At 48.4% G+C, this 24,668-nt stretch overlaps 2 protein-coding genes across 3 annotated transcripts in view; one reads left to right on the top strand and one right to left on the bottom strand.

Moving 5' to 3' along the window:
• NUFIP1 (nuclear FMR1 interacting protein 1) overlaps positions 1–13,101 on the bottom strand; it is a 17,878-nt gene extending 4,777 nt beyond the window's left edge. The window contains exons 1-7 of the mRNA XM_054973427.1: positions 12,908–13,101; positions 10,867–10,955; positions 5,734–5,838; positions 5,165–5,227; positions 4,934–5,010; positions 1,523–1,615; positions 783–985 (exon numbers count right to left, since the gene is read on the bottom strand). Coding sequence (XP_054829402.1) covers positions 783–985; positions 1,523–1,615; positions 4,934–5,010; positions 5,165–5,227; positions 5,734–5,838; positions 10,867–10,955; positions 12,908–12,998 — 721 coding nt within the window. The 5' untranslated portion in view covers positions 12,999–13,101. The remainder of the gene's footprint in view (positions 1–782; positions 986–1,522; positions 1,616–4,933; positions 5,011–5,164; positions 5,228–5,733; positions 5,839–10,866; positions 10,956–12,907) is intronic.
• GPALPP1 (GPALPP motifs containing 1) lies at positions 13,024–24,668 on the top strand. Of its 2 annotated transcripts, XM_054973429.1 has the most exons (8): positions 13,160–13,340; positions 13,600–13,711; positions 15,056–15,148; positions 16,630–16,738; positions 18,736–18,870; positions 19,011–19,175; positions 20,726–20,824; positions 24,358–24,668. In XM_054973429.1, the coding sequence occupies exons 1-8, from the start codon at positions 13,259–13,261 to the stop codon at positions 24,574–24,576; spliced, it is 1,014 nt and encodes a 337-aa protein (XP_054829404.1). In that variant the 5' UTR covers positions 13,160–13,258; the 3' UTR covers positions 24,577–24,668. The 2 variants fall into 2 exon arrangements, with proteins under 2 accessions (XP_054829403.1, XP_054829404.1); XM_054973428.1 differs by lacking the exon at positions 13,600–13,711 and having other exon boundaries at positions 13,024–13,340.

The following is a 24,668-nucleotide window of genomic DNA, read 5'->3' as shown; positions in this document are numbered from 1 at the left end:
GTCAGGACAGAAAGGCTGGAGCAGTTCCTCGCTTTGTGCTCCCTTGTGAAAATATATTTTGCTGCAGCCATTAAAGCTCACCCAACTGTCACGTACTGCTATGGAGTCAGACCATGAGACGCCATTACTCGCTACATGTTTTTATGCCTAGCAACAAGTGTTTTGTTATGTAACCAATCACAAGTTTACAAGTCAACCAACCATTGCAAATCTTTCCCCCTTTTGTGTTTTAGCGCACGGCCGTGTTCTACAGAGTTCTGTCTGAGGCTGTACTCTTGGCTCGCACGCTATGAAAATGGAGTGTTCTGAAAACGATCTCATGTAGTCGTCTCTGACACCCTCTATTCACACAAATGTATTTTCCCTTTCACGCAAACCCTATCCTTCCATGCACGCCCACCCACACACCCCCTCTCACCAGCTCACACTCCCTCGACCCTCCTTTCTAGAGGTGGCGCTAGCAGCTGGCATGATGGCGTCGTTCCCAGCGCCTTCCTGCCAGCAGATTCAGGCCGACCGAGTACGTGGGAAGCTCCTGTGGAGCCTCCATCCCCCCCCCCGAGTTCTCCATCCCAGCAGCTCCAGGAACTGGTGGGTAAGCAGACCCCGGCCACCCCCACCCCCACCCCTGGGCACCAGGGCTGGCGAGGCATTCAGCCAAGCCCATCTTTCTGGCACGCCTCCTCTCCTCAATGGCCAGGGTGGGGAGGCCACCAGTCAAGCTTTTGCCAAACCATACACAAGGCCGGGCTTATCTCCAGGCACGGCCGCCTTCCTCTTACCTGGGTCATTCGTGGCCAGAAGGCCGAGAGGATCTCCGTCTCGCCCAGCAGGCTCTCGTTCAGCTCCCACACCTGAGGCGTTCGGGAGAAGGTTGCCATCGCCACTCTGAGATGCGGCCCAGAGGCCGGCGGTCTGAGGCCCTTCTTTTCTGGGCTGCTGCAAAGTCTTGCCTTGGGGGGGCGTCCACATTCCCCTCATCTTGCTGAATAAAGGAGAAGTGTGAGCATCGGCCCCGTGTCCTTTCCAGCCAACTATACCTCCATTTGGTCAGGAGCATCAGGACAGCCAATACCCATCAAAACAACCTCCCAATCAAACACATGTTCCGTTTGGCATTAAGTTACACTGAAACTGTATTATAATTCTCATACAAAACTAAACTAAACTGTACTTACAACATTATTATGTTCATATTATCAAAATGTACAGACTGAAAAACGGGACAGTTCCCCGTTTCCTTACGTCAGTGGACAGCCCTTCCGGACCCCTTCCCCAACAAACAGAATGCAGTCAAGACATGACCAGTGAAGAGCTGTCACCACCCTCAGCATCCGCCGCAGAACATGGTTTGGAACAAAGCGAACGCAGAAGACCATCGAAACCCCATCCCTTCCCGAGAGGCAGGATCGTCTCCTCCGCGATCTCCCGCGCAAGGCAAGCAACTGTGTGCTCAGAGAGAGGGAGGGAGGGACTCTCGGAAAAGCCACCCGAGGAGGAGCTGGATCACCAGAAGGCTCACCCGAACTGCGGCGTACTGAGTACCTCTCCTCTCTGCTCCTTTCCCATCTGCAGCATGTTCTTCTTCGCAACATTTGCCAAAGTAGGAAAATTCCTAGAAACAACATGAACACAATGCAGAAGCTTGATTACTAAAGCTCTCCACATGGCCCTGGTGTGATGTGTGAGGCTTTCCAACCCACGCCCACCTTTGTGCCTGGGCCGTAAGACAGATTTTGGAGCAGAGTTCAGCAGGGGTGGCAGGTGGGAATAATGCAAGCCCTGGGGATCGGGACAGTCCTGATCAGAAATTCTGGATGTTTGCATGCCAAAGAGTCGGCGGGAAGGAGACAGCAGTTTGGGGGAAAATGAAACACACGCAGCACTTACTTTCTCATCAAACCTAAACTTACTCTACTGCTTTTACATAAAATGAATCATTTTTAAAAATACTTGAGGTACGCTTGTCATACTTGATGGTAGTCTGAATACTGAATGAGCAGTTCTGCCGCCTGATGAAAGAGCAGCAGCAGCAGCACTGACTGAAGCGACAGCAAGAGCCGTCCTCTTGCGTCGGCAAGCGAGAGGCCAAGTCAGAAGCGGGACAAATGTCGCGTGGCTGGGTGGATGTGGGGCTCTGGACCTCATGCGGGCCAAGAGGTCCCTCTTTGGCACTGCAGTTCCCATGATCATCCTGGACTTGGTGGGCAATTTTGCAGCTCCTTGTGTTACTTGCTATTGAATTATGACTGCTACAGATGGATCCACGGATGCAGGCTTTGGGTATTACAGGGAATGATTCATTTTTTTATAAGTAAAACTGAAATACACACAATGTGAGAGAAAGAGACCGTGCAAGCTGCAAGTTGCTTCAGCACACGTATCTTAGTCCTTGCCGTATGAGAAGAAGCAAAAATAATACTTGCAAATACAACGTACACATTTTAGAGCAAGTGTTATTTGGGCAGATAGGTTTACTCAGTCACGGCAGAACTAGCAACGTACTTGGATATTGAGGTAAACTGTATAATATCGAACTCTTCAATAGTGTAATTGTGTAATCTCACACATACTTAATCTTGGACTAATCATTAAATCACATTTAAGCTATAAAGAAACTGAATGTATCATGTCGAGACTATATACACAAGAAATACTGTAGATAGTTGTCCTTAGTAACCTTCTTGCTGTGTATTTTGAGTAAAACCTTGTAACAGAAAGCATTTTATTCATTTCAAGAGAAAATATCACATAATACTATTTTAAACACTCTCCAATTTTTTCCACTGGAAAAGCTGAAAAAAAGAACCAAGAAAAAACCCATCTGGACACCCCCCCCTCTCACACCTCTATCCTAAATTCGTTTTCTAAGGGCTGAATCACACGGTGATGAGCCGTTCTTTCGGCCAAGGGAAGGTGGCTCATTCCCATCTCCCACTTCAGTTGAGGCTATCAGAGTCAGTGGCGCTGGCTGCTGTGCCCGTGGTCAGGTGGCCTCTCTCAGTTCCCAGGAAGCCCCGTTATGCGCACACTGGGCTTTAAAGGTTAGAAACAGCACCTTGAATTAAACTCTGAAACAAACCGGCAGCCCAGACAGCTGTTTCCAAATGGGCAAGAGAAGGTCCCATCAGCTAGTCCCTGGCATAGCCGGGTTGCCACAGTCTGGAACAGCTGCAGACTCCGTGCTGTCCTCAAGGGCAGTCCAACTCCAAGCACTTCACAGTAAGCCAGCCAGGAGGTGACACAGGCGGGGAGCAACACGGCCAGACTGGGAGCTGGCAGCCCACTTACAGGCTCTTCAGACAGCAAGGCAAGTCCATGAGCACCCCTGAGCCCCTTCCACGTTGCTGCAAATGCCAGCTCCACTCAACCCTGGTCAGGCAGCTCCGGTCCCTCCATATCATCCGCCTCTCCATCCAGCACGGCCTTGCCTTCTCTGCTTCAGCTTGTTCGTGTCTTAAACAACCTGACCATGGAGAGACAGGGACTGGACAAGAACTGCTCACCAAGCTTCATGACGATTTGAACCCGGGTCTCTCAGATTCTAGTCTACATTATGCTGGTTTCAGGGGACCTCTTAAGGCAAGGCTTTTCACACTCAAAATGTATAGCATGAAAAAGTTTGAGTGTCTCAATTTTTCAGTGGAAACGCTGGGAAATTTGGGGGAACACTTAAAAAATTCCTATGATTGTTCCCCCCTTTTGGAATGAGTGAAAGACAAGGTTTTACTCAAAATGTGTAGTATGAAGATTTTTATGTAAAACAATCTATAGTTTTAGATAATAATTCTTACGTAGACATGTATTTCATTTAAGAATTATTTTATATGTAAATACTTTCTGCAAAATGAAACAAAAGCTAAGAAGCACCTTAAATTCGAATATTATTCCTATATGAGCTTTTGCGTCAATTTTAGCAATAGTTAATATGCTATAATGTTTACCTTAATATCCAAATATGTCTATAGCCCTACCTACTGTGACTGAAGAACAGTGCTTCTGTCCAAATACTGCACTTCCTTCTGTTTACTACCCAGTTTGTTCAACTTTTCCTACCTCTCAGAAGGCAAAAATTATGATCTATGGGCTACGGTGGCATAGGGTGCAGAAGTTTGCAACTTCTTCTCAAGTATGGGATATACTTGTAATTTTTCTTATAGAAAACGAAGACATTTATACTTTAAACACCATAAATATGCCAATGCTAAGTTATAAATGGTGCACTGTATGCTGTTAAATCAGTAAAATGATTAGATTTGACAGGAAAGTAAGGATTGCATATATTTTAACTCTTTCCAAAAGTTTTGGGGCTTTTTTCCAGGAAAAGAATTAGGAAAAAGTTTATTTCTATGGCTTCAGAATTTTTAGAAATATTCCATCTGACTGCAAGAGAGGGGCCTGAATACTTCTCTAGACAAAAAACCCTCCACAGAGAAGCTGGATGTCAGAGGAGAGCTTCTGATCTGCCTTCCCCTTAAATGTCAGTTCTCGATGCAGAGTTATTTTTGTAGGGAAGAGTATCCAATCGTGCGAGTCTGAAGTAGTCCAGCACTGACACAGGTTGTCTACCTCACTGAGGAGGGCAGCAGGCTCACCTCAAGTGGCACCTCCCAAAGATGGCAGAGGTTTCCAAACTGAACACATGGCACGAGCATTCAGCACAGAAGGGCCAGCATGGAAATGTGTGCCGACTTCCCATGTCCCTCCACCCTGCCACAGCAAGCCCTGTGGCCAAGTGCCCAGGAAAGGGGGGAGGCTGGACAGAGCCCATCTTGAATTGTCAAAGTGGAAGTAAACAGGTTGATTCCTTTGCCTCATCTTGGCTGGGGCTAAGGACCCCCTTCCTGCTTGACAGGGACAGGTTACCTGAAGAGGGCGGGGCAGCAGAGCACCTGCCCCTCGTAGGTTCACAGCTATACCCACTTCTACTCACTTCTTTCTTTCTTCTCTCCATTTAGCAATTTCCTCAAGTGTATCTAACTTGATTCTTTTGGCTCCAGGAGAATGCATCTATAGAGAAGGGGGTGGGAGAAACACTCTGTAAAGCATGAAACACAAGTGCAGATGATGCAGAAACGGAACGGACCCTGGCCTCCCAAACTAAACAGAAACAGTTACGTGAATTACTGCTCATATTCCCCAACTGCAGGGGGGAGATACGTACATTTTTCCAATGTATGTGAACCAATTTCTCATGTGCACTAAAATCACACCCGTCTTCTGTACACTGAAAGGAAAAAAATGGCACCATGTCTGGAAGTTGGATTAAGTTTACAGGCTTAACGAAGGGCGAGTCAATCAGCACAGCAGGCCACAACTGCTGCCAAACGCCTCTCTTGGTGCCGAGGCAAGCACCCTCCAGTGAGCAGAACTACAGACCAAGGGTGTCAAGTTGACAAGGCCACATTTCCCCCCAGGGATTAGCAATAACTTGTCACACCAGTTAATATATATAAAAAATCTCTCTCTCTCTCTCTACCTTTCAAACTGCCAGGCTTGTCTAACAATGTATTCGCGACATAATCCAGGAGAAAACTGTCCATTTTCAGAAAATTCTCTGCAGCACATTTTCTGGCCCACGTCTCTTACTCTGTGCAAACCTAGGAGCATTTCTTATCTCTCAGCTCTTACCATCCATGGCAGCCTGGTAACTGCCGACCACAATGTCACATAATAATAAGTTGTTCCCCCCACTCCATACCAGGAAAACCTCCAAGTAAAAAAACCCCATACCTTTCTGTGCTGAGAGAGGTGCTCCTCATATTTTGCCACATTTTTAAAACCACGATCACACGTGTCACAATAATGAGTGTAAACTGGCTGTTTCCTCTTCCTGTTCTGCAAAGGAGGTAAACATGAGCAATGATCACTGCTGTTGATATTTTCACTTTGCGCACACACAGGTTTTCTCCTAGGGACCAACCTGAACCTGTAAAATCAGAACTAGGCGCTCAACACTTCCCTTGACATATGCAAAAGAACAATTTGCTCTCACTAAGAGTCACTACTACTACATATTGAAAATTATAGATCCAGAGGAGTTAGCCGTGTTAGTCTGTAGTAGCAAAAATAGAAAAGAGTCCAGCAGCACCTTTAAGACTAACCAACTTTACTGTAGCATAAGCTTTCGAGAATCACAGTTCTCTTGCATCTGAAGAAGAGAACTCTGATTCTCGAAAACTTGCGCTACAGTAAAGTTGGTTAGTCTTAAAGGTGCTGCTGGACTCTTTTCTATATTAAAAATTAGGAATTTATGCCATATTGGCACAGAAATGTTCCTGCACTTCAACATCAGAAAACTGTATCTTCTCCACCCCTACCATACCCCCAACCCAGGAATCTCCTCTCCTCGGTCGAAATCCTCCGTGGAGATGTGCCGCTGTGGCTGTGGGGGCTAAAGACCAGAGGCACAGCAGGCTCTCCCTGACCTCCAGTGTAGCAGCCCCCCCCCCCCGTTGCTCATGGCAAAACATTTTTTCCTGCCCCTCCACTAGATTCACAGTGGTTGCGGACAGGCTTCTTCGTGGAGGGAGCTCTCTCCTAAGGCTCTCTTCCAGAGAAAAAGATGCACAGGGAAGATCAGAAATGCCAGAAACAGGTAAACTTCGGTGGGACAGGAACAGACACGGAGCTTCATTCAGCTGTGCAGAAAGTACGAATGTTCTCAGCCCGGAAGGTTTCCCTCTCCACTGATTTATATCTTGTCAAGGGAAAGGCACTCTGCACGGGTTTATGATTAAGCCTCACGTTCTAATGCTCAACCAAGACACAAATTATGAGAAGTGGGAGAGACAGGAAATGAACTGGCTGTGAAAAGTTTCTTAGAAGTTTCATTCTAAGAAATTAATTACCCCTCCTCACTTTTCTAGTTGATTAACAAACAAGGATTTTTTTTGGTTGAAAACTAGCCAGAGGTGCAGTAAAAAGACTGCAGCAGACTCTTGGAGCAGGGAATGGGCTGTGTTTATATTATGCTTGCTTACAGATTAGGATCCCACATCTTACCTTCATCAGGAGTCAGAGGAGGTGTTCAGGCAGGAACTCAACAGGAGCAGCTTTCCTAAACACTTGCTATGCATGCCTCTTAAAAATGTCTTCCCGGTGCATCCATAAAAGCACAGTGCCCTCACTGTTCTGCTCTAAGGAATGACCAATGAGGCTGCACTGACTGCACCAACCTAGTCTTTGCTGGTTTACTCTAGCCCAAGTCCTCTTGACAGCCCTGGTACCCAACTCCTGAATACACAATTGTATATTCCCTAGATCAAACAAGCATGGGAAAATATTGTCAGATGTATCTGATATCAAGTAAGTTCATAATGGATAATTTTCAGGGTGGAAAATAGGGAAGAAATGAGGAGGAAGTAACTCTTTCAAGTCTTAATTGACAGGATAGCCAGCAGATGTACAAGGACAGAGGCCCTCCTGCTCTGCCAAAGGAAAGGTTTCTGAGAGTTGACCAGAGACTCTGCTGGCAAAGCAAATGACAGCTTACATTGGAAAGGGAAGATGTAGGCAAGAGAACCCCCCCACCAATTTTTAAATGGATGAGAACAAAACAGTAGACGTAAACTTGAATCTCGGCCCGTGCTCAGCACTTACAGCGCAATCCTATGGCCGGCCCCAACGCCGACGCGGCTGCACTGGTGGTGTGGCGGCGCCGCCGGGCCGGATCCTGTGCCAGCAAAGTGTGGCCGCAGCGGCGCCCGCAGCGGCGCAGAGATGCAATTTTGGAGAACCAGAAAGTGTTGTGGGCGGGTCTGATCCACGGCCGCCGCCAGGCGCAGCCAAAGGGTGCTGTTCCTGACAAGCGTCAGGGGGAGGGGCCAGGAAAGGCGCAGCCTATGGGCAGCACGCGATCCCGGCCAGGCCCCAGAGCAGCAGGCAAACCGCGCCCATGCTGGCAGACTGCCTCGGCTCGTGTGTCGGGCGGGGCTCGCAGTCGGGAAGGAGAGGGGTGGGCGTAGTCTGAGAAGCCTTTCCCCCGTTTGCCCAATGTAGCACCAAGTCCCTGGCGGCCGCGTCCAGAGAGGTTGGCATGGGACTGGCAGGCGCCCTGCCATGAGGAATCCAGGGCAGCAGCCAGTCTCTGGCAGCAGGGGACAGCCCCCAAGTGGCGCCGAAGGGGAGGGCTGGCCTGAGGCCGCCACCAAGAGGCAGACACAGCGGGCCTGCCCCCTCGTCCCCATCCCAAGGCAAAGAACACAGACACCCATTGCACAGAAATCAGCCTTTATTATTATATCATCCCACCTCCCCCAGCAGACGTGAGGAAGGGGAGGCGTGTAGGAGAGCCGTCTGTGCAGCAAAACACCCCACCCCACCCCCAAGGCGGCAGCGGCGGTCACCGGCGAGGCCGGCGGCCGGACCCCCTTGGCCGTCCACGGGCCTGGCCTCTCGCACGCAACTGGGCCCGAGGGAGGGGTGCCTCTGGGGCGGGTGGAGCTGCTGCAGCGGGTGGGGCCGGAGGATCGAGGATGGCGACGAGCCGCCCGAGCAGGGCTTCGGCACGGACTTGAGAGGCACACCCCACCCCTCCCAACAACCATGGCCTGTTGGCGTGGGAGGCTGGCAACTGCTCCACGGGATTGGATGCGAGGCAGGACGCCCTGGGGTGGAAGGTGTTGGAATGACCAATGGGGCTGCTGCAGACGCCCGAGGGGCTGGACCCACTCTGGGAGGCGGCCGCTCATGGGACTGTGTTGCTGGGGCTGCGGCTGCGATGGGGGCGACCCTCCCCAGGCGCGCGAGACCTCCTGCCCGGGATATGGCACCGCCTGCCACCACCCTGGATTCTCCATTGGTGGGGGCTAGGGTTCCAGCGAGCGGACCGTTTGCCCTGCCATCTCCCGCCCCCTTGCAGCTGCAGCTCGCACCACCCTCTCCCTGGCTTATCGTGTGCCAGCTACTCTCCCCACCGGGGATCCCCGCTCACATGCCCCGCCCCAACCCTCTACCTGGCCATAGATACAGGGGGGTTAGCCGTGTTAGCCTGTGGTAGCGAATTCAAAAAGGGTCCCGTAGCACCTTTACAACTATCCAATTTTATTGTGGCACAGGCTTCTGAGAATCAAGTTCTCTTCGGCAGATGGGTGGTACAGACACTGGTCAAATACAGAGGAGGAGGGGGGGAGGAGGGAGGGAGGGGGCGGGGAGGCAAGACGGGGTGTGTCGGATACATTTGTGGCAATGTGCAGGTGGGGAGATGTGACGGGAGTGTTGAGGGAGGGGCGGAGGACGAAGTCAGACTCGCAGACACAGAAAACAGTTGTTGTACATCTCGTTTTATTGCACTGGAAAGAGCGGGCTTGCGTTTAGGCTGGCGAGGGAGCTGGAGCATTCCACACAGCCCTCCTTCCCGCTCGGAGGGGCGGGGCTGGGATGCAGGCCGCGGCGCGACGGTGCTTCCTGGGCTGCAGCCAACCGTCCGTCAGAGATGTTTGGGGAGGGCGGGGCGCGGGGGAGCAGCCATGCCCTGGACGTGCCTGTGGGGGAAAAAGACACGTGTGGGCTTTGCCTCATTCCACTGGCAAGGCAAGCCCCACACTCCGCCATCCGGGGGGGGGGGGTTGCACATGGTCGAGGGCAGCAGCTGATGCATGACGGTCTGGTGAGGATGCACTCGGCCTTGGCAAGCCTTTACCTTTAAGGGAGAGAATGAGCTGGTCACAACAAACACCTGGCCACATGTGGTTTTCGAGGCGCCTGCCTCTGAGGCAGCCAGGGGCGGCCATGGTTGCCCCCCACCCCTGCTGGGCCTCACCCAAAGCGGCAAGTGAGCGGGTGGGTTCAGGTGAATGGGCGGTTTGCGCTAATCTGCGGAATGCCCCCCCACCTCCTCCTTACCTGTCAGCGCTCCGTCGGTCATCACCAGGTGGGAGCGCCAGAGTCAGGGCACCTGCAAGGAAACGGGAGAGCATGCGGTTAATTTGCAAAGTGTCATTCCCTTCTGCCACGGAAGGGTTAGTTTGTTTGTGCTTAGTTAGAAGCAACTAGCATGCATCAGTTAGCTGTGGAGTCATTCTTTCTATCACGGTAGAAAGAGAGTTAGGCAGACATTTGCACCTCTTCCCCTTTATGCGAAGTTCCCCCAGTTTTTCGCAAAGTCCCCGGAGTGCATTCTGCGCCTGCCAATGTGAATGCCCTCAGCCCGTTTCGGTTTTCAAAGGGGCAATGCCACTCAGCAGACGGGCAGAGCCTCCGGCCGAGTGCTCACTTACCTGGGGGTTTGGGTGGCGCTGGCCGGATGTTTTGTAGGGCGCGGTCGCAGGTGATTGGGTGCAGAGAGGGGGGCTCGTCCACGCCGGGCGCGCACGCTGATTGGTCCCCGGGATAGTTCTCATCCTATGCTCCTTCGGGCCATAGGGGCGGGGCGAGGCGCTCAGAGAGGGGGCTGATTTTTCGCCGTTCCATGGACGCCTATGGGCTACGCCTTCTTTTTCCGTGGCGTAGCTTTTTTGCGCCGCTGTGGGCGTTCCCGCTTCTGGAGGAGCTTAGGGAGCGGACTAACTCTGACCCCGCCTTGCTCCCCGCCCCCCCCTGCGTCGGCGTAGGGCTCTACGCCACTTCTGCGCCGCCGCCCGGGCGCCTGTGGCTTGCACCGGTGCTGGCCCGCCGGCGGGCCAGCGCCACGTCCCAGCGCGGGCGGAAGGCCACTTACGCGGGCGTACGGGCTAGATGCGCCCTCGCAAGCCTTAGTTCGGTTCCTGTTCACTTTCCGTGCCCTTCTTAGGATTGGGCTGCCCATTCAATTGCACAGTCATCATTTTTAAAGCACAAGAAGTTGCAACACTGTCAAAAAAAGCACTTTATCATATCGCCAGCTTGAATAAAGGTTACCACATCAGGCGTAGTAACACACTATACCTTTCGCTTGCAGTTTTTTTGATATGCTCCACAATGTGGCAGTCCGGCTTGTTCCGCTTGCCATTCTTTGCCAAAATGGTAATCTCCCCCTTTAAGAATAAAAAACTATGTTTAACTTTGGGGAAAAAACAAGCAGTGAACTGAAAAACAGCACTTTTATATAAAACAAGAATGTTCTAATCCACGTTTTACCGTTGCAAAGGCTAACTGTATTGCCAAGGGGGGACACTGCTGGATCCGGGCCTACAGTCGGAAGTCTGAATCTCCCTGTGGCGTAACAGTGTCCTTTGAGCAGCTTCAGCTGTGGCCATTCCACGGTGATCCACGCTGTGATTACATCCAGTTTGCATTTCTGTCATGTACTTTATGTGCAGCTGCCGCTGAAAAGTTCGGAAACAGCTTCAGGGCATCACAAATGCAGCATGCAGGCCGCTCTCTGTCAGGGGTGGGGCAAAGGGCTGTATCACCTCAGTGCTGAAAGAGCCACACGGGCTGCCCATTTGTCTCCAGCCACTACTCAAACTGCTGGCTCTTACCTTCAAACTGTCCAACCTGCCAGTTAGGCTCTGCCTCACCAGCCCTGCTCTCTGTCCCTCGGCCTACAGAGGTGAAGTGTGGGGCAGCAAGAGGGAGCTTTTCCAGTAGCAGAATCCTGCATGCGGAATGCCCTTCCCCTTGAGGATTGCCTGGCACCTACATTGCTTTCTTTTAAGTACCAGACCCAAAATTTTTGTTCACCCAGAACATGGTTTCTCTTAAAAAACGTGTGCACACACATATTGTTTTTGGTATCTTAGCAGTCAAAAATTAATCCAAAAAATGTCCAAAAAGCATCCTGATTTAGCATGCCTCTTTTGACTTACATTTACTAAAACAAAATTTAAAAGATATCCCATGTTAATGCTATGCCCCAGAAATAAACAATACTTGGAAGTATTTGATGGGGATGGCGGTAATGAATCAAATATGGCTTAAATGCTGTATTTAAACAAATTTAAAACATTAAGTGGGAATTATATTTTATTTGAATAATACCTTCAAAAAATTTAAGGCAATACTTTAAAGACATTTAAAATTACAGCCAATACGCAAATATATTTCCTTCACTTTTAAGAAAAAACCCAAAGGCTTTGAAAACTGTTGATACACTAACCATACAATACTATACAGTGTTACTTTAGTCAAAGCACGCTAAAAACATTATTAAAATATGCGTGTACAAAACGTATGCCCTGCCTTTCTGCCCTTATTAGGGCTGGCAAGACAGCTAACAGGTGAAAAACATACACGATAAAAACAGGTTTTCAAACCAAAACGTATCATTAAAAGTTAAAATACGCATACGTAAAAATAACAATATAAATATAGGGCAGAAAACTGCGATCATTGAAGGAAACATCAGATGAAACAAAAAAGTCCTTGTGTACTTTTTGGGGGGTCAGACAACATTCCCAGGTTGCTACTCTCCTAATCTCAGGGGGGGGGGGCTGAAACAAGGCATCGGAAGATAACTGTAGTTACTGGGTTGATTCATAAGGGAGTAGGCAAGTCTTTCAGGTATGCTGCTCCCAGCCATAATGGCTTTGGAGGCCAACACCAGCATCTTAAATTATGCTCAGAAACAGACTAGAAGCCAGTGCAGATGAGCCAAGACTGGAGTGATATCTTCTCTATGATCCACTTGTCAACATCTTGGCTGCAATCTTCTGCATCAACTGAAGTTTCTGAACACTTTTCGGGGCAGCCTCACACAGAGCTCATTGCAGTAATCTAATCTAAATGCAACCAGGGTATATATCACAGTGAACAGAGCTTTCTGACCAGAAAAGGCTGCAGCTGGCTAACCTCATGAAGCTAGTAAAAGGCACTCCTGGCCACAGCGGCCACCTGCTCCTCCAGCAGCAGGCCTGGCTCCAAGAGCAGCCCCAAACTACAGCCCCGGCGGCCGCGCAGAAGACGGCCCCGACCTGACCCGGCCCGGCCCCTCCCCAGCCCGGCCCACGGCGGGATGCCGCCTCCGACCCCGGCCGACCCCTCGTACCTGGGAGGCGCGGCGGCGGGGCGGGGGGCGGCCAGGCTCCGGGCCCGGCCCGGCCCGGGAAGGGCGGCGGGGGAAGGCGCCAGGCGGACATCTCGCGGGGCCGCCGGGCGCCGGAAAGACACGCGACGCCGCCGGAAGCGCCCTACCGGAGTCAGGGACGACAGGCCGCGGGGGAAAGAGCCCGCAGGCGCAACCGGAAACAGAGGGGCGAGCTTCCGCTCAATTGCATGACGCCACCGGAAGCGTCCTTACGCCCGTCGCGGAGAGGCCGAGGGAGCAGCAGTGCGCAGGCGCCTTCTTCCCCCCTCGGCCCAGGAAGCTTCCTCGCCGCACTCCGGCGCGCCACCGGCCATGGCTTCGCGAGACGTGATTGGTCCCGCGTTGCCTCCGGGCTTCACCCTTTCGTCCGCCGCCGCCGACGACGACGACCAGGGTGAGGAGAGGGCCGCCGCCATTGGTCCCCGGGAGAGTGGGTGGCCGTGGCCCCGCCCCTTCGCCGCTTCCGGAAGTGGGGGCTGGAGGAGGAAGTGACGGCGGGAGGGTTCGTTGCCGTGGGTGACTCCGGCGTGGCGGGGCCTGGCCTGGCCTGGCCGCCGAGCCGCTTCCCTTCCGCCCCGCGGGAAGCTCCGCGCAGGGCCCGCCCCGCGACCGGCCCCCTTGACTCAGCCGCGCCCCCGCGGCGTCGCCTTCAGTTGCAGGGCCGGCGCTGCCTCCGGGCTACGGGAGCCGCCCGAAGAGCCGCGGTGGCGCCCGAGGGATGGAGTCCGAGTCCGACGAGGAGCCGCAGGCCCGCCCCGCGCCCAGGTCAGTGCGCCCTGCGGGGCCTCGCCGGCCTTCCTCGGCCGTGGCCGGAGCTTTCCCCTCCCTCCCCACAGGGCCGGGGCGCGATGCGGCCCTCTCGGGGAGGGGCGGGCGGGAGGCAGGGAGGGAGGGAGGGAGGCAGAAGCCGCCCCGCGAGCCCTTCCCGCCTTCGGTTTCGGTCACCTTCGGCCGTGCCTGTCAGTATTCAGTTCTGCCAGTTAAGGTCGACGCGCGTCGAATGCCTGGTTCGAGGGCTTCCCAGGCAGGCTTGTGAAGCAAGGAAGGGGCGTCTGGGTGGGGGAGCGAAGGGCCGGGGGATTGCCTGGCGGCCGAGGGGGCCTGCCCTTCAGTCAGAATTGTCATGAGGGAGATAAATCCAGGGGAGTTAGCCGTGTTAGTCTGTAGTTGCAAAATAGCAAAGAGTCCAGGAGCACCATTAAGACTCACCAACTTTATTGCAGCATAAGCTTTTGAGAGACCACAGCTCTCTTCGCCAGATGCATCTGACGAAGAGAGCGGTGGTTCTCGAAAGCTTATGCTATAGATGCATCTGACGAAGAGAGCGGTGGTTCTCGAAAGCTTATGCTATAAATGCATCTGACGAAGAGAGCGGTGGTTCTCGAAAGCTAATGCTACAGATGCATCTGACGAAGAGAGCTGTGGTTCTCGAAGGCTAATGCTACAGATGCATCTGACGAAGAGAGCTGTGGTTCTCGAAAGCTTATGCTACAGATGCATCTGACGAAGAGAGCTGTGGTCTTTCAAAAGCTTATGCTACAGATGCATCTGACAAAGAGAGCTGTGGTTCTCAAAAGCTTGTGCTACAGATGCATCTGACGAAGAGAGCTGTGGTCTTTCAAAAGCTTATGCTACAGATGCATCTGACAAAGAGAGCGGTGGTTCTCGAAAGTTTATGCTACAGATGCATCTGACAAAGAGAGCTGTGGTCTTTCAAAAGCTTATGCTACAGATGCATCTGACAAAGAGAGCTGTGGTTCTCAAAAGCTTGTGCTACAGATGCATCTGACAAAGAGAGCTCTGGTCTTTCAAAAGCTTGTGCTACAGATGCATCTGACGAAGAGAGCTCTGGTCTTTCAAAAGCTTGTGCTACAGATGCATCTGACGAAGAGAGCTCTGGTCTTTCAAAAGCTTATGCTCCTGGAAAATACCTATAAGAAGAGCTGCTTTATGTTAACCAGTGTCTGTGTTCTCTGAATGGAAAGCGTTGAGTGCTGTTTACATGAGGATAAATTATGTAGAACAAATGATTTTGTAAAATGATTTCATTGTTTTTATTTTAAAGTGTGTTAGTATCTGTTTACTTAAGGTTCATTGTTGTGTTTGTAGAAAACACAAAGGATTTCAAGATGCTGCTGCTGATGAATTCTTTGGACCTGCTCTTCCACCTGGCTTTAAAAAACAAGATGATTCTCCACAGAGGTAAATAAAATGAAGATTTGTTTGGCTGTATTTCATTTAAAGGGATTGTTTTTGCAATTTCGAAATGTCCTAGAGCGTGGCAGTGAAAATGCACTGCCTTTGCGACACGTGAACCCAGAAGGAACTTACAGACATGTGTAACTGAATCTCTTTATCTGTGCCAATCTAAAATACATGCATGTGCAAGAAAAAGAAGTAGTGCACTTTGCAGTTATTGGGCAATGTTTTCATAGCATTTTTAAGGCGCTGTTCTTACCTTGAAATCCATTTGTGAGAATAGCAAGTGCCTGGTCTGTTAGTTCAGTCACCTGGTGCTCCTAAAGCACACGTGTCAGATGGCAAGAATGCCCAACCCCAGGGCCTCCAGCAACTGCCTGGGAGTGCTCAGATATAGCTGACATTGGTAGCTACTTCTGTCATTCGGAGATGTTGAGGTGAATCTTTGGGTACTGGAAGAGGATTGTGTTGAGGGGAGGAATTAGTTAAGGGTCCCTCAATAGCTACTCAGTTCCTTCTGTGAAGTGAAGCTGCTGTTCCTAGCAGTGCTGCTACTCAAGTGACTGTGGACATCCATATAGCATAAGGAGCCTGGTCATTCCACAGGCAGGGTCAGAGGGAGCTGAAACTTGCTAGCCTTGTCCCCTCAGTTACTAGCATGCTTGGCACACTGGCTTGGCTCACCCATGTCTTCCGCGAGGAGGAACCTGGGAAGAAAACCCAGCATAAAGGACAAGCTCAAGCTTTCTCTTATGGTCCAGAGAGTTCTGGTGAGTTCAAGCCACAAGGCCTCCGAGGACTTTCCTCTTCCGTTATGCCTTGGGGTTTTTTTCTGTGTCTTAAGCAGTTTTCCGCCCCCTTCCCTAGTTGCTGACCATTCACGCTCCATCCGTGTGGCTCCTTTCCTTTTTAATATGTATAGTTTAATGAAGGGAATGTTCATATTGAAACATGTTGCTTTTGTCCAAGGTTACATACAGGAATGGCACAGCCTGTTTTCTGTATTTGGCAGGTGTCAGATGAATGCTGTGGCAAGTAGTCTCAAAATCAGGCCCAGGGAGGAGTAGCCCCTCAGCACAAATAGTGACTCCCTCTGTATTTCAGGGAGCTTCTGTAACCAGGCCCAATCTGCATATGAAATTTTGTGAACTGGCTGGACTTGGACATTTGATAAGTCGTTGAATGTCCTGGGTCAGATTGTGTTGGAGGGAGAAGCATGGGTGTTTGGGTGGGGCTGGGTTATAAGGAGCTTGGATGGGTGGGCAGAACTGCTGGAGGAGCTTTAATTCCCACCGGTGGTGGTGGTGGTGGTGGTGGTGGTGGTGGTGGTGGTGCTAGGGCACTAGCCACCACAGAAGACTGAGGAAAAGTGTTTCTAGCTCCATTAAAAGAACTCAGGGCCTACAGCAACTCTTAATCACTCTTAGGCCATTTCTGCTTTTAAAGGTGTTCTGCTTATTCTTAAAATGTCTTTTATTATCAAGGCCTGCCATAGGTCCTGCCTTGCCACCTGGCTTTAAAAAACCGCCTGAAGAGGGAGAAGAAAGCAGATGTCCCCCAAGGTCTTCTGTGCCGTCTCCGGTCACATCCCAGGTGTGTAAAAACGGAGACAGAAGAGTCTGCTTTTATTTGTGGAGCACACTTGAACTAAACATGCTCACGTCTGTCGCCAAAGTTCTTCATATAATAGGGTGTGTGTGTATTTGAGCGAAGCCTCATGGTTTTGGTTTGAAAAGGAATTTCTTGGTTGACTTGTGATTATTGTGTAATTAATAAGCAAAATGGCTGTTTATACAAACCTTGAGAGACAAAGAGATAAAATGAGGTAAATTGACAATGTGCATGCTTTTAGATGCCACAGGGTGTTGCATGTTTTGTGTCTAAAACCATGAGGCCAGACTAAAATAAACACTGAGTGTGTTGTTTTGCCTTATGTGTCTGTATAGTATTTATCGTTTGTTATTTATACTCCACCTTTCTCACTAAGATTTAAGGTGGCTAACATGATATGAGTCAATACAAACATTGGCTGGGACATTCAATAGCAGAGATCCAATACAGATCTGAAGAAAAAACTACAACGAAAATAACACACTCCCCTTCATTCCTGTAAAATTCCCTTTTTTAAAAATCAAATGCACTCATCATGTCCTTCAGAAAACTTGGATGAGAGGAGAGAATTATTAGAACTGTGCGGGAAATTAGTCTTTGGGACTGTGTGTGTGAATGTATGTTTAAGAAATATATAACTATTTTTAAACCCCCCAAGCTTATTAACCTATTCTGAAACCCATACGCTTATAAATATTCTGCAACCTTTTTTTTTACCTCACAGCCATCCTCATGTGCTGACTGTTTTGTCATGCTACCATCTGTATGTCTTCCTATAATACCAATTGAACTGAAGAGATCTAAGGAGAAAGCCTTTGGCGGCAGCGAAAACCTTTTGGGAACAGATAGGTCACACAAGGGGGAAAACACCACAGATGGTGTTAGTGGTGGGATTCAAATCCCAAAGGGGAAGGTGTTATTAAAGGTAAAACCCTGGATAAAGTAGAGAACACCTGAAACTGCGTGTGGGAAAGAAATGAGTGTTCGTCGTGACCGGAGCCCTCCTGAGGTAAAAGTTAGGAGCTGTAATAAAGGTCCAGAGAGCAGGTTTAAAACAAAACTATTACACTCCCAAAGTCCAAAACAATCACATTCGTTTTCAAAAGGGGGAATTTTACAGAAATGAAGGAGAGCCAAATCCTTCCAGGTTTGCATTGTATTACTATGTTTTTGTATTGTCACTCTGAAGGAACGCAGCGGCTTCTAGTAGGTGGGAGCTTGTTCCCAAGCTCTGCCGGCCTCGGTTGCCTGTGGGTTCATGGGAAGCTCAGCTCTTGCCTGGTGCAATTATGGAAAACAGGCCGGACCTTCTGCGCTGTTCAGGCAGGAGATCCTGAGAGTGTTTTCCATTTCTGCCTCACATACTTCCTTACGGCTTGCTTTCCTGGCCACACGCCCTGCTGCTTCTCACTTAACTTGTATTTCTCCTCCTGCCAGTGCAACATTTAGCAAAAATTGAGATTTTGGTAAAAATTCAAAGGACTGTATAGGATTCAGACTGAAAAAATGCCATTGAGCAGTTACTCTTTTAGGAGCATTAAATGCGAAACAAGCACATATAAGTAATTGTTGAGTAAGTTGGTGGAACTTCTGTGGCATGATTCAGTTGGTTTTGCAGCATAACTTGACCTTAGTTTTGATGCAAAGCCCTGCAGAGAAATATATGGTGACAGTATGTTTGACAGTTCATTTGTTCTTTTTATAAAGAAGGAGAAATGTGAAAAACCAGCTGTGCCTGGTGTATAGCAGAGGCTGAGCAACAGGACAGGAAGTCTGGAATCTCCTGCGTGCTGTGTACTCACAGCAAGTGGTTGCTCTCAGCCCCCAAATCCCTGCCTGCCCCCATCATTTGTTGTAAGAACTGCACCAAGAGAACATGCATGAAGCACTTCAGAAATTTCAAAGTGCTGTATAAACCCTTTCTGTGGTAGCTTTTTCACTGATTGGATAAATGGTATTCTCATCTTTTTGTGAGACAGGGCATTGACAGTAGTGAAGAGGAGGAGGCCATAATTGGCCCAGTGCCAGCCAAAGGACCAGTTGAATCTAACATAGCTGCAGACTTTGAGTGCCGAGCACGGAGAATGAAAGAGAAACTTCTTGGTCACGATGGTGTAAGTGAAATCATTACTTCAAAAGGATTAACTGGCTTTCTGCAGGCCTTTTAATTATGCTTGACTTCATTTTTCCTGAAAATGGTGATCGTCGGGTATCAAAAAAGCTGGTTGGTTCTAATTTTATTTCCTGTTTGCAGAATGAATCCAAAGCTGTCCAAAGAGAGTCTTGGATGACAGAACTTCCACCAGAACTCAAACACTTTGGACTTGGTTCACGAACGTTTAAAAGAAGAGCTGATGACAAATCGGGAGATAGATCCATTTGGACTGATACTCCGGCTGACAGGGAACGAAAATCCAAAGTAAGTTTCTGTTCAAAGGCACCCACCCATGTGCTCTTTCTCACGCGGAATACGCTTGCTTTAGAATTTGAAGAGCAGAGCGGAAGCAGTTCCCCTACTTAGGTACAAATTGAAGGAGAAGAGCCAAATGGCTCTTGGCCCCTGGTTTACGCACATTGGCCTGGCTGGCCCCCTTCTGCCCAAGGGCATAGCTCATTATTTGTGTGTGTTTAATTTAAATGGCCTTTTCTGACTTATTGTAAGATCCTTTGGGGGGAAATTGGGGAATAAATATTTAAGTAAAGTTAGTTAGGGAGTTTTCCCACTGGAAGCTCTGCCATCTTGTCCCTTGCTAGAATGGGAGCTCTTGCACAGTGCACATTTAGGGCTTTCCTTGTCTGTGCTGTGCTAAGGTAGCTGTAGGCATCCCTGTTTGCTGTTGCATGGCACGAGGAAAGCTTAGCTAGCAGCTGTTGGTGGTAGGAGAAAAGGATGAGATTTCACCCTCAGGTCTGCCGTCTTTTAGGGTAAGCTATAGCAAGCAGATTTTCATCTTGCACAGGGTGCTGCTGTAGCCATTTTGGCAACGGCCTTCTTGCATTGCGGTAGCTGCCCCTGGAATGTGTTCTTGTCTCTCTGAAGTCCTTTGATGCTGCTGCTCGATGCAGGTTATGCAGTGAGTGTCCATGTTTAACAGGGGTGGTCACTGCTCTGTCTCGAGAAACACAATTGTCCTCTGGACCTGTAATATCCCACCTTCTGTACTGGATTATTTTATCTGTGCCTCATTGAAACTTCCAAACTCTCCAGTTCTGAGATTTATATCCCAGCTCTGAACAGCTCTGAAGGCTCTAAATAACGAGGCCTAAAGCAGAGGTCTCTCTTTGAAGGGCCTGGTCTTTGGTACAGATGATTTATATGGGTTCTCTTTGTTTTAACTTTTCCCATCAAGGCGCACAGAGACTTCTTTTAGAGTTTAATGTTTATTCTTTACTGAAACAAACTCTAATTTTTTAATCAAGAAAGATACTAAAATATAAAGGATTATTAATATAAACCTATAAGCAACAAACTCATACAGCAACAAGGATTAGCTCTCCTAACATCTCTGATATATCTAAGATTTAAAATCAGTTCCACTATGAAATGCATTAAATTTTCAATAAGAACACATAAAAATATATTTGTCATGCAAATCTGCATGAGGTTTTTTTTTTGTTAAAACCTTGATCTCCTATTATTAGAAGGTGACAGGAAAGTTAAGTGCACAGATAATGATTGGTCCATTCTAGCAATTAAAGAACCATTTGTCTACTATTGTCCCCTATTTTTAACCAGTTGTCAAAAATAAGAATATCTGTGTGGTTATACAACTTGTTGACAAACTACATTAAAGTTCATACTCAGCTGACTAGAATACATGTGTATAACTAGAGTATATTGTGATCTAATACATATTCCCATATTCACAATACATTTTGGAGATTTAGTCCCTTGTGATTTAAATGTACATTTCCCATGATGCCTGCTAGACTGTACCTATTCCTGTCTTTTACTATTCTTTTCTTTAGGAAAAGCAAGATGTGAAGAAATTAGCGAATAAAGATGATGGAGCAATTGTGATGTCAGGACGAGACAAGAAACTGGCTGAACAGGTGTCTTCATACAATGTACGTGGTGTCCCACAGATCCTTTCATTCCCCACCCCGTGTTTCTTCTCATTATTTTTGGTGTTTATGGCAGTATGTCTGGTACCCCAGACTATTAAAGTGGTGTGTATTTGACTGTGAAAAATATGCAGTTTCAGCCACAAACTTCACATGACAATAGGCCCCGTGCAATTGCAGTACTTAACAGATCCACCGTGACAAGCTGTACAGGTCTTTCATGCCCTGCCCCACTTCAGTCAAGTTCCTTGATCTGGAGGATGCAGGTGAGAGGTCCTAGACCCCAAACATAGATATTTTATGACCTTATTGAAGATTTGTCCTTCAGATGCCTTAATGAAGGAGGCCTGTGCAGTGGCCTGGGCAGTTGGCCTCCAAGGTTGTTCAGAACGATCCTCAGGTGCTGGCAGTGTATAGACTTTGCTTTTGAGGATGCACAGGGCATTGTATCCTGAGTGCACTTGGACACCAAACAGGGTTGCTGTTCTAGAAATGTGTTACTGACTGTAATAGGATTATGGTTGTGCCCTTGAAACAACGCTCTTCAGGCAATTGGGAGGGGAATCCACGTCTACACACTGTAGTTCTTGGTAGTCTATTTTTCTTCCCCTTATAATTCCCCTTATAATTTAATAGTCATGTTTAATATTTAAAATGTATAGGATTACTGAGGCACTATTTGTAGTTCATTGCCGTTTTGCCTGTATTATGGTATTATTTATTTATTAACATTATTTATAGTCTGCCTTTCTCACTGGGGTTCAAGGCAGATTACGCAGTGCAGGTCAAGACGATCGACGATGAGGGCGTTCGATACATAATCCAGCAGGTTGTGCAGATTTGCATAGAACTGCAGAAATCCAACACACAGCTGAAACAGAGCACATGCCGTTAAACATTATACGTTAAACAATGCTGGAACTACCCGGTAGGAACATACTTACCACAGCAGACAGTACAGAGTAGTGAAGTCTACTGTATTTTTAAAATGCATTTCTGTGAACTATTTCCTTGCAGCACAGCCCTGTTGCCTGTGCAAGGAAGCCCTCCTGAACAATTGAGTTTTGCATAGTTTGCAGAAAGCCAGGAGCATGGGAGTTCTCCTGACTAGAGGTGGGCACGAATCGTAATACAATTCAGAAGTCACGAACCAAGCCAGTTCGTGCTTCGCAAACCACCGGTTCGTGGAAGCTCGATTTCCACAAATTTCTGAACTTCCATGAACTGGTCTCCCTGTTTGTGTTAAGCCCCAATGCCCCTTTCCGGGCCACTGCAAAGCAGCACAGAAAGGGACATTTACACCCACAGATCAGCTGCTTGTAAGGGAGATCCCTGACAAGAAGCTCAGCCAAACCAGTGGGGGTTTAAATGCCCACTTCCCTGCCACTGTGAAGTGGCACGGAAAGGGGCATTTAAACCCCTGGATCAGCTGCTTGTTAGGGATCTCTCCAACAAGCAGCTGATCATTTAAACAGTAGGGCTTGGCTGCATGGCCAGGAGCTCCTGACCAGCCAGCCAAGCCCCACTGTTTAAATGGACATTTTTCCGCTGCTCTGAGCGTCTGAGAAATGTGCATTTAAACAGCGGGTGGGGCTTGGCTGGCTGGCTGGGAGCTCCTGGCTGGGCAGCCAAGCCCAACTTTTTAAATGATCAGTTGCTTGTTGGGGATCTCCCTGACAAGCAGCTGGTCCCCGGTTTTAAATGCAAAGCAGCATAGAAAGGGGCATTTAAACCCCATGAACCACAAACCGGTTCGTGAACTGGGGCAAGTTCATGACAGCTTGTGGTTTGTGAAATGCCACGAACTACACGGTTTGTTTTTTTCCTAGTTCGTGCCCACCTCTACTCCTGCCATCTTCAGGCAGGCTGTTCCACGAGGTGGAGTCCACATCTGATAATGCACGCGTACAGGCAGTTATTGATTTTGCCCATTTGCAGGGTGGCACCCACAGAAGGCCCTGTTCAGATGAGCAAAGCTGCTTTGGTTGAGCATAGGGAGAAAGGTGGCCCCATAGATACGAGGGGCCAAGACCATGAAGAGTTTTATATGTGATTGCCAAAAGCCTCGCAAGTGATGGGTAGCCAATGGAGTGACTGCAGAATGGGAGTGATACACGTGCACTGTCTAGCTCCTGATAATAACTGAGCTGCGGCATTCTGCACCAACTGGAATCTCTGGACTGATTTTGATTCAGAGCTCACCCTGTTCTTCGCCATCTCCCTCCTGGCCCCATGCCCCGCCTGTGAGAGGAAACCATGTTTATTTCAAACTAGCTTGATACCCATGCTTTGCTATGATATTTTAACTGCTTTAAATCCAGCTTTAATACTTATGGGTATGTAACTTTTTTTTGAGTTGGCAACCCTAGGGAACTTTATGGGGAAGACTGGGAGACAGCAACTGCAGACTGTTGAGAATTTGGGGTGGGGGGGAGAGGACCAATCAGCCTGCATATGCAAATGACCTTGAAAGGCTGGCCCAATCAGGGAAGAGTGGCTAAGCTGGCAGTGGGTGGGAACACAAGCAGGCTGCAGCCTGCCAGCCACATAGGGAAGCTGTATCCCTTTGGGAAAACACATTTTACCCTTTTTTACCTCCTTAGGGGGCAAATTTCTTAAAGTCCCTTCTTAGTGGGTGTTTACATCATGAAAGAAATGTTCTCCCCAAATTTCATGTTTCTAGGTCCAGGGGTTTGGGCTGGGCATTGATGAGTCATTCAGAACACTTGTCTTTTTGTGTGTGTGTGTGTGTGTGTATTAATATTCTAGCAGAATTGCCATTTTATTTATTTTGGTATGTAAATCCTGCTTTCCTCCCCAGTAGGCACACTGAGTAAGGGACAGCATCATTCTCCTCCCCTCCACTTACTCATTGAACCATCATTGATCAGTTTGTCCCATGGTTAATGAATTAAGTCTACCTTCATCGACTGGTTTAGGTATTGAGAGTCGTCATTTAGGAGATATTTAATAAAAAAGTTTTCATGTAGACCAGCTCAAGAATGCTTGTTTGTATTTGACGATGGACTGTAGCCTCGTACAAGTGACGTATGTAGGGACGGGTCAGATTGCACAGAGGGGGAATGAAAGGAAGTGCCCCACCTCTGTATTTGTGGAAACCTTTTTCAATGAGAAGCAAAGGATGAGGCAGATTTACTCAGTGGGATGAGGAGGGGCTGGGATCAGGGCAAGGAAAGGCACAGGTGGGCTTCTTGGTTTTCATTTGCCTTTTTCCTATTTATTTACTTCTGTGTTATTTACATGTTATTTACTTCTGTTATTTCCTTTTATGTTATTTCTATGTTATTTCCCTCTGTTATATATATATATATATATATATATATATATATATATATATATATATATATATATATATATATATAAAAGCTGTTTTCCTGTTATGACTAACCCTTCCATTCTCTGTCTATTTATGAGTCATGGCGTAGTTTTGTGAAATATCCTCACTTCCTCCCTCCCCTCACATGCACAATTCTTTCAGCATTTCATTTTGATTTGCCATCATCTTTCTTTTCCAGGACTCCCAGAGGGCTGAATCTCTTATGGATATACACCGCAAAAAACTAAAGAGGAAAGCGGCTGAGGAAAAACAGACGGTCCCGGAGAGGAGGCCATTTGACCGTGACCAGGACCTGCACGTCCATCAGTTTGATGAAGCACAGAAGAGAGCCCTCATAAAACAGTCTAGAGACTTAAACACCAGATTTTCCCACAGCAAAAGCAACATGTTTCTGTAATGTGAGTGCTGGAAGATGCTGAAGTATAGTTATGTGCTGTTGAACATTGTATAGTGTTATGTAATAAAACAAGATAATCTTTGTAAATATTA

Source organism: Eublepharis macularius, chromosome 3 (assembly GCF_028583425.1).
Source record: "Eublepharis macularius isolate TG4126 chromosome 3, MPM_Emac_v1.0, whole genome shotgun sequence".
Taxonomy (NCBI): Eukaryota; Metazoa; Chordata; class Lepidosauria; order Squamata; family Eublepharidae; genus Eublepharis; species Eublepharis macularius.
This window is presented reverse-complemented; position numbering and strand designations above follow the sequence as displayed.

Coding starts and splice junctions, on each gene's coding strand:
- GPALPP1 (XM_054973428.1), top strand. CDS start 13,135: ATGACGCCACCGGAAGCGTCCTTACGCCCGTCGCGGAGAGGCCGAGGG. Junction 18,871..19,010: donor AACTTCTTGGTCACGATGGT/GTAAGTGAAATC, acceptor TCCTGTTTGCAG/AATGAATCCAAAGCTGTCCA. Junction 20,825..24,357: donor AACAGGTGTCTTCATACAAT/GTACGTGGTGTC, acceptor TTTCTTTTCCAG/GACTCCCAGAGGGCTGAATC.